At 38.9% G+C, this 18,754-nt stretch overlaps 1 protein-coding gene across 5 annotated transcripts in view; it reads left to right on the top strand.

Annotated features, from left to right (window-relative positions):
- Positions 1–18,754, top strand: part of DACH2 (dachshund family transcription factor 2) — a 245,733-nt gene that overhangs the window by 159,222 nt on the left and 67,757 nt on the right. For all 5 annotated transcript variants that reach the window (XM_014255252.2, XM_088062631.1, XM_088062630.1 and 2 more), the window contains exon 3: positions 1,674–1,805. In XM_014255252.2, coding sequence (XP_014110727.2) covers positions 1,674–1,805 — 132 coding nt within the window. The remainder of the gene's footprint in view (positions 1–1,673; positions 1,806–18,754) is intronic.

Below are 18,754 nucleotides of genomic sequence, written 5' to 3'. Positions count from 1 at the left end.
AAAAGTTTGCAGACTATTTAATCTTCTCCAGAAAGTGTGTGGAGAGTTTTATCATTGAAGATGTATTCTGTGATGGATTAACTGAGAGTGTGTGAAATAAAAACAAGAGTTTAAACATCAAGATTTTTTATCTGCTTGGTAAAAAAACTGTAACATTTGTAAAAGAACTTTAAAGGGTGTTGAAAATAAAATTACAGTGTACTGGTCTTTTGTATGAAGTGAGGGGTGCCTTAAATAACCTAAAAGACAAAATTACTGGTGATGATCAGAATATCTTTGCTGAACTTGACTAAATTGCTGTGTCCATATGAGATAAAAGGTGTCCCTCTCCAAGCAGTCCTGGATCACTTCCTTTCTTAAGTCTTACTGAAATAATGAGAACTTTGTGAAGCCCATTAGAGGAGCAGCAGAGCCAATCTGAATGTCAAACTCGTGGCAGCTTTTAGAAGAGTGTTGTAATTTATGGGTAGGGTGTGAAAATTATTAGTTCCCTTTAATCAGTATCTAAATCTCTCAATAAGCAATGCTTTCCAGAAGCAGATGTTATAATTCTGGTTTGATGTACGATACCTTAGTGGGTTGCTAGAACAGGTAACACCACCAAAAAAATCATGGGTTTTAATAAATGCAGTTCAGTGGTTTTGTGGAACTAGGTAGCAAATAATAAAGGCAAGTCCTGCTGTACTGAGGGGAAGAATAAATCCATTTAATTAATAATTGAATGAATAAACAATTGTACCTGTTTATTTTTGGTTTTGTGCCCGTATCTCTTGGATTTTCCTGCAAAAACTTCAGATTGTTTTCAGTCACATCTGGCCCAGAGTAGAAGTAATTTGGTACTGTGTGAGGAAAATCTGATTATTTATTTAGTGACCAAGGCAAAATGATAAAAACTTTGCACTTACAAAAAAAAAAAAAGATACTGGGAAACTTAAAAAAAAAAAAACAAACAAAACATGATAATTATGATAGCCTTGTAGACTGATGTTACTCTGCTTCTTCTCTTTTACTACTGGAAATTAATTGGGTTTTAATAATTTGAAAACTTTCTTCCAATAGTCCCCTTAATTCTGTGAATTTCTGCTGGTCTTAATGGTCTCTTAAAAGTGGGATTGATTCTGTAATTATCCATATTGTGTTTTTCTACACATTTCCAATGTGGTATTTTCCAGTTACAATAATATTGATCCAAACCAACAGATTCCCAAAAGGACAAAGCAATATTTGGATGCATAATAGAACAATGAGTGCTGTACTTATTACATGTTAATGGGCTTTGAACTGTTGAAATTAAGGAATACTGTATCTTACTCTGGGTGTGGAAATTCTGTTGCAGCTAAATAAGTCAAGCAGAAAGTGATCAAAGTGACAAGGTGATCAAAGTGACAGGAAATTATATTTAAAAGTATAATCAAAAGGGATACCATTAAATAAATATTTCTTTGTGCTGCACATGTTAAAAAGAAAAATAAACATGAAAGATTTTTTTTTTTTTATTCTTAGAATGGTGGATTGAAGTAACTTGACTTTAAAACAAAGATGGTGTTCAGGAATAGCATTACTTAACTGGACTAAGAATGGGAATTTAATTTATATGACTTTTTTTTACAGAAAAGGAATGTTCTGATCAAACTTGCAGTGACACTGCATATTATTTATTTCTCTTTCTCCAGGTCTGACAGCAGCTGCCATGGCAGAGGCTATGAAGCTACAGAAAATGAAACTTATGGCCATGAACAGCCTTCATGGAAGTGGGAGTCAAAATGGAACTGAGTCAGAAAATGAAGAGCTCAATTCTAATGCAGGTAAGGGATGCTGTGCCCCTGAGCTGCCCTGGAGCTCTCAACAACTGGCTCTTAAATTCTTGGGCTCTTGTATTTTGAAAGCTTTGCTCTACCGGTGCTAAATCAAAATTAGTGCTCTCACTCCTCCATATTCCTCCAGTTTTCCTCCTAACAGCTCCCTTCATTAATTGTTTGAAAAATACTGATGAGGACCATCTTCATTGGGGTTGGATTTGGATACAGACTTTTAAAGTGCCCCCTAAATCCATCTGGAGTAACCCAAGATTTATCCATTGGCAATAACACTGTCTGGGGTTCTCCAGTAAATGATGGAAAGTTTCCAGAAGGTCAGGTTGTTGGAACTCCTGAGCTCCAGAGGTCACTGGAGAAAGGTAAGGCAGGGAATGCTCCATCTCCAAGTTACGGCTTTTCTGCATTTTGTTCTTTCCTTGGATGGATATTTGCAAAGCACAGCTGTGAAGGGGAGTTGTGATAATCCTTGGCTGTGGCTGGAGTCACCTCGGACAGGAGGTCCTGGCACAGAACACGTTCATGTGCTATATAAATATGAATATAAATTTCAGCTAAGCTCCCCAAGTCCCAACTCCCCAGGAATCGGGTTCAAAGGTGAAGTCAAAATGGATCCTTTGGAGAGGAAGTCTTTGTTTATTCTGATGTTCTTCCAGGTGAATAGAAGAGATTTTTACTTGGACAGTGTAGAGAACCTGGAACCAGGCAGATCCATTTTATCTCTGATACCTGTTACATAAAGGGCAGTTTCCCTTGGCTTCACTTTTTACTGCATCCTACACTTTTGCCACTTGGGGAACATATTTTGTTTGTTTCCATTACTAATTCAAGAGGAGAGGCACGGCGTGATCCCCGCGGCATCCCGCTCTCCCATCGGCATTCCCGCGGCTCCCAAGGCAAAGCCTGGCTGCTGTGTGCTGCATTTGCATCCTACCATCAAAATGGTAATTTATTAGACCAATAAAGCAGCAGCTGGGAGGTCTTAGACTCATTTTCTAAAGGAATAACTTTGAATTCATTACAAATTATGCACAAAGCAGTCTTTCCAAAAGTGGTATTGCCTTTTGCTAATTTTGTGTACTCATCTGTATTTGAAGAAATCTGGCTTCTAACTCATGCATTAAACCTTTCTCCAGCTTCCTGTTCTGTAGGATATGTATTTCTTATTCACCTCTCAGACCCTAATCAATTAGTTCACATTGAATTCAGAAATAAAAGCACTGGAAAAGCCTATTCAGTGGTTGTAACTGAAATAGTTTTAGATAGTTCAGAATGAATTCTGAAAGCTCAATGAATGCTGAGAAAAAGGACTGAAGATAGAATTGCTACAGAAGAGTAAGGAAGTTTCGTACAGAAAAGATGTAGGGTTGGTTATGGGGGTTTTAAAAGCCTCTGTATAAAAGTTTAATTTGAATGCTCATGGTTTTCTGTGTTGTTTGTGTAGGGCAAAATTCATGTACCTCATATGGGGAGAATCTACATTAATGTGATTATTTTAGGTACCTCACGGAACAAGAAGTTTTTTAGGGGTTTGTCACACCAGCCCTTGGACAGTGCATCAAGGTGGGCACTTCACAGGGGAGTTCTGTGGTTTAGCAATTCAATGAGTTTTACAACCAACTCCATACCAATTTAAATATTTGGAAAAATTCCCACTGACTTTAGTTACAGTGGGACCCAAGAATAAGAGTGTGGTGGCATTTCCATACAGATATTTTCTCAATTCTTTCCCCTTTTCATTGCCTGATGCAGTGAAATTGCCAAGAGCAAATTCTGGCTCTGGTGCCAGTGTTGTTTGCAGATGGAGCAATATCAGGAAGAACCAACCCTAATCCTGCTAAAGAATCACAATTTCCCCTCTTTGCAATATGTGCAATGTGAGCATTGGGATAATTTTGTAACATGTGGATTCCTCCTTTATTGGTGGGTCACATGACAAAGGTTTCCATTGAGCAGGATATGTCAAAATGGAAAATCTCCATGAAAGGAGACTAAAAGTTGTCTGTACCTTTCACCATATAAAATAACCAAAAAATTACTAAACACTCACTACAGAAAACCTGGTGTGGCATGAAGAGAGTGGGAATTTTGTTTAGAGTTAATACATGTGTTGTAACTTTGATCTGCTGTGAAGGGAACACCAGGATAATTCTTTGTGCGTGAAACCTTCACCAACTGCTTGCTTTGCTCTAGACTTAAAGTTTAAATGACTATTAAAAATAAAATGGGGATGTGAAATGAGGAAGAAAATCGAATTTTGATTTTTTTTTTTACTAAGAAGAGGTGGAAAGGAACAGAGCAAAGGAGTCAGAAACATCATAAGTGAGAAAAACATTTTATTTTAGGAGAGAGACCTACAGTTTCTTTGATTTGAGGTTGTGTTTAATAGCTTCTGTAATGGTTGCAACATGACTCTGCATCTAGATTTCAGCATGAATAACAACCTGTTCGTGTTTCATTTAGCTCCAAATGAGAAATTCTGTGTTTTATTGTTTTAGGAAATTAGTCTGTGTACTATTGCTCCTGGAACTTTATAATTAATCACTAAAGGTTATGGTTGTGGAGAGTTTGTGGGAAATAGATGTCTGAATGATTATAATTGTAGCTGTCAAATCAGAAATATGGTTGTACAGAGCTGAGGACCTTTTGCTTCCTTTGATTCTTTTTTTCTTTTTTTACAGTAACAAAGACTCAAAGGGTTGCAATCTTACTTAAAACAATTAAGTTGGGTTTTTACCTCAGCAGTACACATTGACTTCCTACAGTGCCACTAAATATTTCACTTTTGGATATGTGCCTTCCTGCTCATCCCACAGTCTGATAGATGAGTGGAGTACTCGCTTTTTGCTGTTGTTTATTTTAAATTAAAGATGTAATTGAGCAGTATGAAGTCCTGAAGCTTTATTGCCAGATTTTTTTGCAAGTGTGTCATTATATACAGGCCATTAGTATAATAAAAAAAAGTGTTGAGGATGTCTTGGCATATTCCTCTCAATCCCCATCTGTATCTGTTGAGGTATGAAATAATTTTGGGTTTTCTTCTTATTGATGCCTAGCCTGTCATTTCTACAGTTTCTTCCTCTGTGTATCATTATGATGATGGAAACTTTAAAGAATTCACTGTCTGAAGCCAGAATTTGTCCTGTCTGTTTAAAATCTGAATTCTAACTCAATTTAACACGATCAGTGACTAATTCCTCAGATATTATATTGTTCTCTAGCAAATTGCAGGTGTGGAATTGAATATTAAAAATGTGTCTAAGGAAGTGGGGGATAAATGTGCCACTTCTTTTCCTGCTTCTAATCCAGCTGGTGTGCTTTTGCCATCATGTCCTACCTACCTCCTTTTCATGATGTTACAATGATCTCAGTAGTGGTGGAGTTTGGTGCTGGAATATTCTAAATAACTTAGTAAAACAAATGCTACAAGAGTTAATACTGAAAATATAGGGGGGAAATTTCCCCCCAAAAGTTCAATTTGCAGATATTTTTTTAATTGAAGCAGTGCTTTAGTTCACAGTGCTGTGAAGAACGCTGTTATACATTTGAACATTGATGTCCTCCTTCCACTCTCTCTGCAGAAGAGAAAGAGATTTTTTTGCACCTTCCTACTCATCATATGAAGTGTTAAAGCAAAACTTCTCTGGCAGTTGAAAAATCTCCCTTTCAATCTGGCTCTGGAGGCTCTCTGGCCCCACAGTCCAGCCAACCTGGGCTGGCTGTCCCCTGGGGCTCACTGTCCCTCTCCATCCTCTGCTGGCAGGAAGGTTAAATTTGGAGAGCTAGGTCGTGTCTGGCTAGGGGGTAATCCATCCCTCTGGAATCTCAAATTCCCAGTGGCCAAAAGTCTTTTGAGATCCTGTTCCTCCTTTTTTGGCTCCTCCAGGTGAGTCCTTGGAGAGGACACTTGGCTGGTGGCACCTGAGGTTTGCCAGGAGTGATTGTGACCTTTCCTGCTCCACTTGGGAAGTGAGGAAGGGCTGGAGTGAGCATCTGGAGCTGACTCCTGCTCACTCACAGCCCAGCCACGTAGTCAGATTTGGTGTTCTGTAGAAGACAAACAGAACAAAAGCTTTCTGGTTGCATGGAGGTGTTGATGGAAGATGAGCTCCTTCATAAAAGCAGGCGAGGCGTGTTCTGGAAATTAGCATCTCGTTGCTTTGGGGGATTTGGAACTTACTTGAAATCCGGGCTTTTCTTTTTAAGGGCATGGCAGCAGGTAATTTGTACAAGTGGGAGATAGGATAGATTGTCAGACAGGGGCTGGGTGATGTTACCTGGATGTCCCCCAAGCTGCCTGAGCAGGGAAGGATCAGTGCATGGCAGTCGTGACAGGAGCCGTGTGTGCAGAGCCTCCGAGCAAAGAATAGAGCAGGTATTTCCTTCTGGTGGCTTTTGGAGTTAGCATGCATGATTTAAGAAATGTGTTTTGCTTTCCCAGGAGAGATATCAAACAGAACTAAGTGTTTCAGTGGTATTTCCTTAGGAAGTCAAAATGTTATTCTGTATGTAGAGTCTTGTTGCTTAATTTCCAGACAAGGAGCTAAGTTAGGCAGAAAAGAAAGGAAAAACACCCAAGCTTTTGGCATATGAGGATCAGAGAAAAAGCTCTCTCATAGAAAAAAAAAAAAAGTGTTATCTTTTTATCCTTCTTTCCCTTCAGTACCTGCCATGCAGTTTTCTCACAAATGCAAACATCCTTCACAATCTGTTTAAAAAACCACAAATACATCACTCAGAGGAATATTTAAGGAACCATCAGGAGGGGAAAAACTCATTGGTTTAATGGAATGCTGTCAAGGAAAATCAGCATCACAAACGACACAGGGGCAGAATTGATACTTTTGCACTGACATGTTAAAAGAAAATCCCATGCATTATTTAGAAAACCCAGAAATCTGTCAGCTGTATGATTGCCGAGTTAGCAGAAGCAGGAGGATGCTGCTCAAGTTGAAAAGAAACGCGTAGGCACAGATCCATATTGTAACCTTTCATGTTCTCCACCCACCATGAATACCCAGCTATTACACGGTCAGCATTTTTTAGTTTTTCTCTTTTAAAATTTTCAAGTGCTTGAAAAGTCAAAAGAGGTAGGTCTTTTCTTCTAAAAAGCAGGATGCCAAGGCTGTTATTTTATTGTAAGAATGTAAAAATGACAGGACCAGAGAACAGGTTTTTTTAATCCTTGAGTACCACGTAGATTTCATTAAGTCGTTTTGCCTGTTGTTAAGGAAAGTATTTTTGTGTTACTTGAGCAGAGAGTTAAGAATTTTTTGAAATAGTTATGAATTTTCTTAAATTGTCCTTTGACCAGGAGGGATCAGTGCAGTCTTGAAGCAAGAGAGAATTTAACATGTTTTAGGTTTTGTGCTGTCTCATCCAAAAACTAGACTTGACTCCAGCTCGAGCAGACGCGTTAAAACATTTTATCCTAAAAATTGAGACCTCTGTGCTATTTTTGCAGGCAGCTCCTGTGCTGGTGCTGGTGAGGGTGAGGGAGGGAAGGTGAGGAGGCAGAGAGGGGATGTTTGGCCCCTGTTGGGACAGGATCTGCCCAGGGGGGTTTCACCCACACCCAAAGGAGATTCAGGGAGTGGATTGGTGGATTTCAGGATGTGCTTCCATCCTTAGCCTTGGAGTTGTGGTTCCGTGAAACTTCTTTGAACCCACGTGGAAGTGATGGTGAAGTTTATTTAAGCTTTTTCAGTGAAAGTGGAGTGAAGGAACTCAAACATTCTCATAACGTGGGGGCTTTAGGAAGCTTTCCCCACTGCTGCTTGTCAGAAAACAGCCGTGACTGGGGAGTGACAGGAGCAGAGAATTCCCCGTGGATGATAAAAGTGACGCCTCCCTGGCACTGATAATCCTGAAGGAAAAGGTGGTTGTGCTGTTTCATTTTTAAGATCCAACTCCTCATGCCTTAATGCTGTTTGTTTGGGTCACAGTTTGCACTGTGCTGTTTTCTCTCCTGTTCCTTCCTAGTGGGCTGCTGCCCTCTCAGTTATCCCAAGAATACAAACTCCATGTGGGAAGCTTGGAAATACAATGCAGATACCAATTTCTTCAGCAAATTGTGGTTTTTTTGGAGAGTGAGTGTCAGTGGATATTTTGTGCTGCGTTACCCCAGCACTGGGCAGGGTTTAGTACCAAGAATTTTAGGAGGCTTTAGTGAACCTGAGTTTCAGTAGAGTGCAAAATTGAATTTTTTTACCTGTGAACTTATTCAAGGTCCCAGTTTAGATACATTCTTAAGCAGTTACCTATTGAAAGCATGTATTATATAAAAAAACCTGTATTTTTTTAAGGATTCATTTAAATTTAAACATAAATATAGTAAATGTAGGTAATGATTCAGACATAATTGTTGACACATCAGGTAATATTTACATATTTGGATTGACTGACACTCATCTCTGAGAAATGTGAAATAGCTCTGGCTTAATTTTAAAACTAATAAAGGAAATGTAACTCCAGAAGAGTTTTGAAAATTAAATTCTCTGTCCTCTGTAACTGAGGCATCTTCTTCTGTGAGAGGAATTCTCTTTCAGGTTTTTGATGCTTATCTTACACATGATGAAATTAACTGTGTTTATATAACATCCTGAGCTAATGTAAACTGGTTTGAAGATCAAGCAAATTTAGGTTTTATCTTATACTGGCTTTTTAGAAAAGTTGTTGTTAACTCATGAAGCTCTGGGTTTGTGTGAATGCTTTTTGAGTGGGTAATTCCCAAGGGTATATTTTTAATGGATTCATGACAATTAGATATTAGATACTGCTAAGGGTTTACAAATGGAGAATGTATATGCTAGTAAGTTTATATTTCAGCAGTTAAAGATCTCACACAATCTGTTTCCTTGGTATATTTTGGTTGTTATCTTACTTGAAGTCAAAGAACTGTTGTTCCTTTTTTTCCTCAGAATACTTTTTTTTTTTTTTTAAATAAAGACAGAATTCCTTCCAATGATTTCTAACTTTTGCTGGAACAAATTTAATATAGAAAATCAAGATTCATATCTGTTAAAAAGCCCTGCCTAACGCCAAATCAAATACCCCTGGTTGCCCACGGCGTGATCATAAACAACCTCTCCAGATTCTTGCCATATCTGCCATCAGAACTAAGTGCAGCAAAAGATAAACTAATGAAAAAATGTAAATGGTATGGCTAAATGGAGGAGAATTGAGAGCTTTCACATGTCTGTCACCTTTCAGATCCTTTACAAATTTATAGTCTCAGAGTGCAGAGGTCTAAATCTTCAAAGCTTGAAAAACAGAGGTGCAGCATGAACTAATCTTCATTTTTTCCCCTATCTTCTTACAGCAGCACTAATGGAAATGTATTTTGTTTAATGACTCTGAAATCCTGTTTGTAATTAGATGTGGGAATTGGTCTTACTTTGTAACAGATGATACTGGAATAATAATATGAGAGATGCTACGCTGAGACCACTATCCTCCTAAATCTATATCATTTTTCATTTTATTGACAGGAAATGTGTTCCTGGAACAAAGAGATTGATTTTAAAGAGTGGAAGAATAATGTCTAGTAAAAACTCGAATGAAAACATTTTAGCATTACTTTAAGTGTATCACAAGAGTATATTAACCCCTTCAGCTGTATTTTTAATTTAGTAAACAATCTTCTTGGAGTTGTTGCTTTGTCACTGATACCATCTTTGAATGAATGCACCAAAAGGTAGAGAACTTTAATTAATGATGGGTTGCATACAATTAAAATGCATATCATATTTCAGAAGGATTATTCAAAATAATTAATTTTGTCTGTTAAAACACTTTTCCAGTCGTAACTGAAGTAATTAGGAGTGGGCACAGAAGATGTGAGTGAGGGCTGAGCTCACACAGTCCCTTCAGAGTATTACTCTCTTTACTAGGTCTTGATGTCATAAATCATTTTGGCCTCTCTAGAGCCAAGGCTGCATTTTTTCCTTGGTTATAATTCTCATTTTTGTTGGTAGTAGCTGAAATCTGTGGCCCCTACCAGTGTGCTGAAGGAAAGCAGGTGGCTCTAAAGTGTCCCCATTAAGACAAGGTCTCATGTTCATCTGCAGGGCACAGGGGCTCCACAGCTCTGTGGGGAGTGATACTGATCAGAAACACACCAAATTTAGTACTTTCTGTATAAAATTTTATGAAGAGCGAGGCAGATTGGATGCCCCACACTTTCAAAGGAAAACCACTGCAGTTCAGATGTTTTAGCAGGCTCCTGTGGCTGCTGAAGGACACGGTGTGGAGAGGGTTGTCCCTGCAGTCACAAGGTGGGGAAGAGCCTCTGCCTGGGGTCAGAAAGGTGAGGAAGGGGAAAAGCGTGATCCAGGTCTACCCCTGTGAGGTGCATCTTGAATTTTATGTTGAAACATCCTTGGAAAAAGCAAAAGCAGACCCAGGAACAGGCAGCATCGAGTGGTGACCAGCAGAGCTCTGGCAGGGTGGGGTGCCAGGAGTGCTCAGGGATTTGCAGGCTTCCCACAGTGCAAGGATAGGGAAATAAAATGTCAGATACATCTTCCCCCCCACCCCAGGTCCTTGTATGTACTCTTGTTTCCAGAGAATCTGCTGATCATTTTGCACAAAGTAACATGTTCAAACTCTGCTGGTTTAATTTCCCATTACAGGGTGTAAGGATTTGAGGAGTCCTATAAAGAACCCCAGTAAAAGCAAATATTAGTGATGGTTGCCTTTGTTAACAGTAGTGAGTCCACTTCAGTCTCACATTAATGATATTTTAACAGTAGAAAGTACTTCAGTATTTTAATGACATTGTAAAGGCTGGCACATTCTTGTTAAGGCACATATAAGTTAGGATGAAAACTGGCATATTACCTTTGATGTGGGCCACATGCTGAGAGTCCCCCAAAGGATGTCATTGGGAGCGATACAGCTGCCAACAGCAGGAGCCTCATGAATTACAATTTTAATCAGGTTTTTTAAAAAAATCCCCCTAACATACAGTTAATTTATGTTTGAGGCAAGAAATGTTTGTGGTGTGATTATTTGGAATATTTTCTCACTTAAAGGAGTAGCATTAACCCCCCCCCCTAAAAATTTTAATACCGTTTTTAGTTAAGGATTCAGCAGTGGATTTGTGCGGCGTGCCCTGAGCTGACATTTCTGCAGCTGAGATTCGGTAGCAGTTTTCCTTGCAACAGTTGGTGCTGTTGAAATGTCTGGCTGATCTGTGAATTTGATGAGACAGAAGTCACCGTGGTCTCCAGTAATTCTGCCTCTCCTTGCACCCACGGAGTACAAGGCATCCCTTAGTTGTGGAGCAGGGGCTGTGTGGGTAAGCAGGACACACATAGATCAGAACCCTACTGCTTTTTATAGAACACCTTGGCTCTCTTCTGCACTTAGATTCAAGTTTTATTTTCCTTTAATGAAGTTTTGATCCATGAGAAAATCAGGATTTATGCATTTATTTCTGTGATTTTAAAGTAAGCATCTGACAGTTTTGCATAATAGGTTATGCTTTCTGCTCCATATTCTGCTTAAAAAAAGCTGGAATCCAAAGCTGTGAGTGACATTTTGGTAGAATTTTAGCAAGTACAGTCATTACCAAATTAAAAATAGATACAGGTGGGTAGTCTATGTTTTTAGCTCCTTTTAAAAAAAACCCCACCCTTGACTGTATACAAGAGCAGCAGTTTATCAGATCATTATAGTCACAATGAGGAAAGACCAGCAGTGTTGTCTCAGACCAAGAGTAAATTTACCTTTATCCACCAGAGGCTTTAATTTCCATGGCTGAGACATCTTTTCCTCAAATGAAATTCTTATTCTTAATTTGATAGAAGGTTAATTTAAATTAATAAGATCACTGAAGAGTATTAAAATGTGGTCCATTTAGTCATGGAGAAGAAAATGTTGTTGGCACCGTATAATTGAAGCTACTAATTTGTCCATAATCTAAAGGAAAAATGTGTAGGTTTTTAATAGAAGTTTCAAGTGCTTTATTATTTTGGAAACACAACTGACATTATATTACCTGGTAGCTAACTAGTATGTATTTATTGGCCAGTTGTGTGTTTGAGGGAGGTTCCACAGTGCAGGACGGTGCTCCTGTGGTGGGTGGGCTCTGCTGGCTCACGTTGCTCACACCTGGCTCAGGTAGAAGGGTGAGTTCAGGACAGTTCCACCCTGCAGGATGGCTCTGCCTCTGGGTCTGGTTTCTCTGCTGCAGCTTGTGGTGTTCAAGATCATCAAAACCAGCACTTTCAGACTTGTTTCCTTACCGTACTCCAGCTCTGCCAGCCTCATGTCTGACTGACAGTTGCCCAGCTTAATTTTAGAAATTTCATAAGATTTCTGATCATGGCCATTTTTCCTAATGTTCTCCCTAAGTCTTCCTTGTTAAAAGTCTTTCCTTGCTGCATCTTGTCCTGTACACTGTGACTACAGAGAACAATTTACTCCTTTTTATGACTGAACATGTTCTTTATCAAGTGAAGATATTTAGTGAGCTCCTGCCTGTTGTCCCTTCCCTCCATGGAGCAGCCTGCTCTCCCGAAGGACTCACACTGAGGATTTCCTCACCCCTGGTCACTTCTCCCTGTGCTCCCCTGGCCTCTCTCCAGGTGATTCAGATCCTCCTGGTCCCTGCCAGGGCAGTGCCTCGGTCAAGGCCGGTGCTTGGGCCTGGAGTTTGGAATGTGATGGAGACAGAGAATTTCACCCATTGTACAGACACTGATCCCCTATAAACGTGAGTGACTCACTCTCCTGGCATGTCCTGGCAGCAGCATTCTGCTGACCTCTGTTCACCTGCAGTCAGCTACAGACACTGGATATTTTATTTTTTAAATTTACACAGGCAGTTGTCGCCATTTTTGTCTTTAAAAGAAAAAAAAGAAAAAGAAACTGAACAGAGAAAACGAACAACACATCTGTGTGAATCACTGCGTGTCCTGCAGCAACAGGCAGTCAAACCCCATCCTGAGTTGAGGATGGTTATTCCAGCCTTTTCTCTGTCCTCACCAGATTTTCATGTTGTATCTCTCCTAAATCTTCACAAAAGTTTAGACAAATTCTAATAAAGACCCAGAATTTTGGGGAATTCTGCTGTGTCTGCCTAGGATATAGACTAACATCTGCCCTGGAATGTGGAGCATTTAGTTTAGTTGAGTTTGGCCATTTTTTGGTTCATTCTCTCTGTACACATTGACTTGATGGTACATTCTGAAGGTAAATTAAAATTGATAGTTGAAACTGAAAAGCAGCATTTCCTGTCTCGATGCTGTGCATTTTTTAAGCTGTACACAGCCATCTGCAATTAATGCTCTTTGTTGTATATCTTCTGTATTTACAATATATTTGACAATAAAACCTTTTTTGACATTTAATCAGTAGCAGAGTTGTTCCACTCTCATTATATATTCATGAACTTTATCACCAAGACAAGACATAAATGTTGAGCTTCCCTTTAAGATCAGACAGGCATTGATATTTAAAACGTTGAAAATGGGGGGGTAGTTACTGTTCTACATTTGTATAATATAAAAATTAGAACAGATTCTTCTTTCTAAGGTTGTTTTAAGGATGGAGACAATGAAACTTCAGGACTAGTGAAACTGTAAGAACTGAGTACTCAATTTATGGTGTCATGGGCCATCAGAGGCTGCTTTTTTTCCCCTTTTCCTGTAAAGCTTATAATATCAATTAAATTGTGGTTCATATTCTCATATTTCAGAGGGAAGTTGGAAAGGCAGTAGGAAGAAGTGTCTTGCAAGTTCTTATGGATCTGTTTGTTGATTGACTATCTGTAAGAATTTGATGTGAGGGGGATTTTGGCATTTCATCCTCGAGAAATATTCCCCCTCATTTGCAGCACCTCTTCTGTTTTTCTGGATTTTGACAAAGTAGATATTTTTTGGAAGCTGAGTCCAACTTTATTCCATTTCTCTGTAAAATCTTAGATCCAGCATAAGTCATTTACTAAAAAAACAGTATAGCGTGAGTAAGATCTTTAATTTCACTTTTTAAACACCAGGCATATCTGGGTATATCTTGTATGTGAAATGGCATTTCTGTGTCAGTGATAAATTGAAATTTAATACAAAAATACTACTGAAACAGATGGGAATTTGCATGAAACTTGCAGGTATCTTATATTTGGGAGGGTAATCTCTAATGAGCCTCTCTGAATTTAAAGTCAGTGATTCTGTCTGTAGAAGAAATATTTGCATTGTCCTATTGCTCACAGCTGATACTGATTTTCTCTCCAACTAACTAACAGCTCTTCTTTCTGCCTCAAATAATTACAGCCCAAACCTTGTCCCTGTACTGTGGAAATGGAAAATCCAAGTCATCAGGATAGAAGTGTATCTGCAGTTTGGATTTAAAAGAAGTATTTTATTTATTAGATGCAGTTATGGCACTGAAATAAATGGTTGGTGCCGTTATACAACATCTCACCTTCAAAATTTAATCATCTACAAATGCAATTTATTTTTCATAAGCTCCTTGCTTTTTAATATGATTCATTAATTTTTTTTCCTGTTGTTCGCTCATCTATTTTGAATGGAGACTCCAGGCATTTGTTTTTTTCTGTTCCTTAATGCTTGGTATGGTTGATGTAAAATATTTTTAAATAATCTTTGTATTATTTAAATAATTTAATATTTAAAAGTTTGAAGTTGCCCAGAGGGGTTGTTAACTCTCCATCCCTGGAAGTGCCCAAGGCCAGGTAGGATGGGGCTGGGAACAACCTGGGATAGTGGAAGGTGTCCCTGCCCATGGCAGGGATGGGGCTGGATTTATGGATTTATGTTGGGTTTATGGTCCATTCCAACCCCAGCCAGTCTGGGATTCTGTATTTCTGTATTATTTGGAGCACATGGGGTATGTGAGAACAGTGTGGTCACAGCTCCCCCATTTTTAGGTATCTTAATTGTATACATGCAATAACTTCTAATTCAATTAAGACCAGCAATATTCCACATTAGCCTGTGTGTCAAAATCCATACAGTATCCTATAAAAAAGTCATTAGTTTGGTAATATCAATTTAACAAGTTTTAGCTCATTAACCTTGACACCAGCAGTGCTGGGGAGAGGAACCTTTTGATATTGTTGTTCTCAGCATATAGCAGGGAGCTCTGGAAATGTGCTGAAATCCGTGGCTATTATCCCTGATCATCAGTTATGGCTCTGTGCTGGCTCTTCTGGGCAAACACCACAAATTGCAGCTCTTCAAGTCAACTTAATAAATGGTTGCTGCATCTCACCTTCAAAATTTAATCATCTGCAAATTGCAGAAATATTTCTTCAGTTAGTTCTTTTTCTGTTCTGGCTTTGTGTTTGAGAAATTACAGTTACCTTTGTAATAAAGTTCTTGGTTTAGCTTATAAATATAATTTAATATTGGTGCAGGTACCATTACAAAATGGGAAAATGAGCAATCACTTAAAAGCAGGGGACAAAGAAATCAAGAAGAAACTCCAGCAGTCAAAAGGCTGTTGTGTATTGTATATTTTCTCTTATACCTGTAGAATCAAAAAACCATCATTGTTGAAGAAGACCTCCAAGATCATTGAGTCAAATTGGTGTTGTCTGATTTGATGCCTCAAATTGGGTGATTCTGATTTTCAGAACTGAGAAGAGGCAGAGCAGAACTCATATTTAGTCCCATTGTTAATCACAGAGGCATTTGAACAGCAGTGAGAAGGGAATGTATAAAAATACAGGGTATTTTCTTAGGAACAGCTTCCCCTAATCCCTTCCAGTCATCGTGAGTCTGTCAATTTTTATGATTTGAGGAGAGCATTTGGATGTAGAGAGAATGAGCACCCAACTGTGAGCAAGGGCTGTGAGAAACAGAGGAAGAAGAGGGAGTTGGAGCATTGTCTTAATGTGGAAGTGGGAAAACAAAGCAAAATGAACGTGGAAAATGGAATTATTTTGTTGCTAGCTTTTTGTCCTGTTCATGCCGGTGTCAAATTTTCATGGGTTTATTTCCCTTCCCCTTCCCCTTCCCCTTCCCCTTCCCCTTCCCCTTCCCCTTCCCCTTCCCCTTCCCCTTCCCCTTCCCTTCCCCTTCCCTTCTTTTCCATAAAGGAACAATTTAAAATTTAACCTCAGCCGACTTTTCAGCCTCACTAAGGCAAAACAAGGTCAGTTTTAATAAACTGAAGTATATATATATATTTTCTCTCCCAGCATCTTTGTCTCATAAAAAGGGAGTTTTTTTTGGCTTTTGTAGAAATCTAATCCAAAATGAAAAAGTACATTAGATAGAGTAAAATTGAAATGTTGGTTGACCTCCAGGTAGTGGGGAAGAGAAGAGTGTTGAGATTGAGTGAGGTTTTTTATGTGCAAAAAATCACTGTATTTGCAGGATATTACGTAGGATATCTGTGATTTGAAAAGAGATAATTTCAAGTGATTTTAACTTTGAGAATTTTCAGAAAGACATGTGCTCTTTGTATTGTATAATAAAAAGCAGCTATGTTGAAAATTCATTACAAAATAAATGTACTAAATTGCTATTCTTTTAAGATATGTGGCTTCTAAAATCTCTTCTGTGCATTGAAACTGGGCTTTTATCTCTACCTAAGGAGAATTTTTTGAGTAATCCATAAAATACTTCTTTAAATAACTGATGACTGTATGGATGCAGACAAAAAATGTGCAGTTTTATGAAGTCTTTCATTTAATTCAGATAGAATCACCTGTATGTGAAATCTGAAAATTAACGTGTGCTGGGTGGTTGGGAAAACATGTCTGCAAACCAAAGCTGCTTCTGCAAATACTACATTTCTTTCTGAAAGGGATCTTGCATTATTTGGCATTTCTGAAAAACTGTTAGAATTTTATGTGAAACATGTAATGCCATTTCTTGTGGCAAATGTGTGTTACTTTACATTTATGTTCAGCCCCATATGGGGGCAGTTCTACATGTATATGTATGAATGGATCTCAGTAAATTTGAAATGAGAACTGCAAATCAGACTGCAGATTTGTACCCTCTAATTTGGAGGTTTGTAGTCTGACCATGTCCACTTGAAATTTAAATATCTGTCAAGATATTCAAGCTTGATTACTTGGCCTCACCTGAATAATGGAGCTTAGAACTAAGGCTTTTATTTGGGTAGCTGTCTTTGTATTATGACTAAAAATTCCTACCACTTCCACTATGTTTTGTAGAGTAAAATGTGTATTTTAGAAGTTTCAAAAGGTTTTTTGACCAGTATTTTTAAAAGCTGGTATAATTTATGAAGTGGAGGTTCAGCTGCAAACTGTGGGGCTTGGCTTTAGGGGGATCATGGTTTGACCAGTGCCATGGGTAGAGGATATTGGCAGCACGGAGGTAGCAGAGACATCTGGAGCTGTGGAATGACCAAGGCTGGCTGTGGCACCGAGGGAACAAAAATCCTTCACCTTTTGGATAAAGCTCTGGGCTTTGGACCCTGGGAACACCGAGCTGGAACCACAGGTACTGAGCCATAGGTGTGTTGGGACAAAGTGCATCTCTTTAAAAACCTCAGCAGAGAGTGTGATCCTCTGTCCTTTCTTTTTTTTTTTTACACAGAATCTCAGAAGTGAAAAACAGATCTTCAAGCTTTGCAAACTAAAGAGCTTTGGGAAGAGTGTATTTGTCATTATGTTTAATTTGCACATACCTCACCAAAGAAAAGGCCAGGGGAGCCAGGCCGAGAACACAGCTGTACAGGCAGCTCAACTAATTGCCTCTCCATCCTCAACCTCATTTATCTTCATTTCTTCCCAATTATACCAAATTATCAATAGTCTCTGTTGCATCAGAGTCTTAATCCCCTTTATTCAGGCAGCATTAGATAGTGGCAGATGAATTCTTGGAGGGAGTCAGGGTAAACAGCCATGAAATGCCACCTCTGGCAGATGGCATTGCTCACAAGAAATGTGACAAAACATTTGGAATTTGTTACCAGGCATTGGTATGAGAAGGCAAGCTGTCAATATTTTTTTAAATGATAATCAAGGTGGTGCATACTTATACCACAAGCAGAAATGAATCCTGTCCAAAACCTCAAGCTTAGTTAAGTTCAGCTTGGCACTGTGCTATTCTGTTTTGTTGCAGAAGCCTCTCATTTTCTCTTCTTAAGAAAGAGTTTCACTTATCTGCTTTTAATATCAACATTTTAACTATGTTTCTTCTGATGGTAGTTGTTATTTATTGCTTTGTATAGCTCAGAAAGAAATTCTAGTTTGAAGACATAGAGTATCCTTTACACAATAACAAGTTCAGGAAGGTTTATTTGAGGTTGTTGGTCAGTTCTGCTCCTTGGAGAAGCTAATGCTAAACTCCCAGTGGTATTCCTGGAGGAGAATTATTCTAGAGGTGATGGGAATACCCAGTGGCTAAGCTTGCAGGAGGAGAAAAATGTTCTGAAACACAAAGATGGATTGAATACGTGAGATATCCAAGAGCTGTAGTAGGAATCTGTTCAGATATTACTGTGAGCACAAATGAAAGTGGTTGTGAAAGGAAGTACAAAGTTGGCTGCTAATTTAGTTCCAGGGGCTTTTGTGTGTTATTTTTAGGCTGGTACTAAGTGAAAAACAGTAGATGTCCCTGCTGACCTTTTCTGTGAATTGGGTTTACTCACAGGCTCTCCTGGTTTTGGCAGCACTCTCGGTTTTTTGGAAGTCAGTAGTTTTTTGGAAGTCAGTAGTATTTGCTGCAAGGGATCAGCTCTCAGGTGTAAGAAACACCTTCAGGATGAACGTGTACTGGCCTGAGCTCCCACCCTGACACACCCTGGGGCACGGGGCTGCAGTCTCTGACCCTTTGTGCAACCTGGGCTGTGGCACTAAACCTCACTAGAAACCTTCTGTATAAAAGTGTCTTGGGCATCCTTTAGCAGCCTCTCATTCTCTGGTAACATCTCCACTCAATTTGGTGCAGATGCTGGAGGTTTGGAAGACTCCAGGTGTGTATTAAGACCAC

This window comes from Pseudopodoces humilis, chromosome 15 (assembly GCF_049639895.1).
Source record: "Pseudopodoces humilis isolate 2021_Gansu_Grassland_sample_001 chromosome 15, ASM4963989v1, whole genome shotgun sequence".
NCBI classification, from domain to species: Eukaryota; Metazoa; Chordata; class Aves; order Passeriformes; family Paridae; genus Pseudopodoces; species Pseudopodoces humilis.
This window is presented reverse-complemented; position numbering and strand designations above follow the sequence as displayed.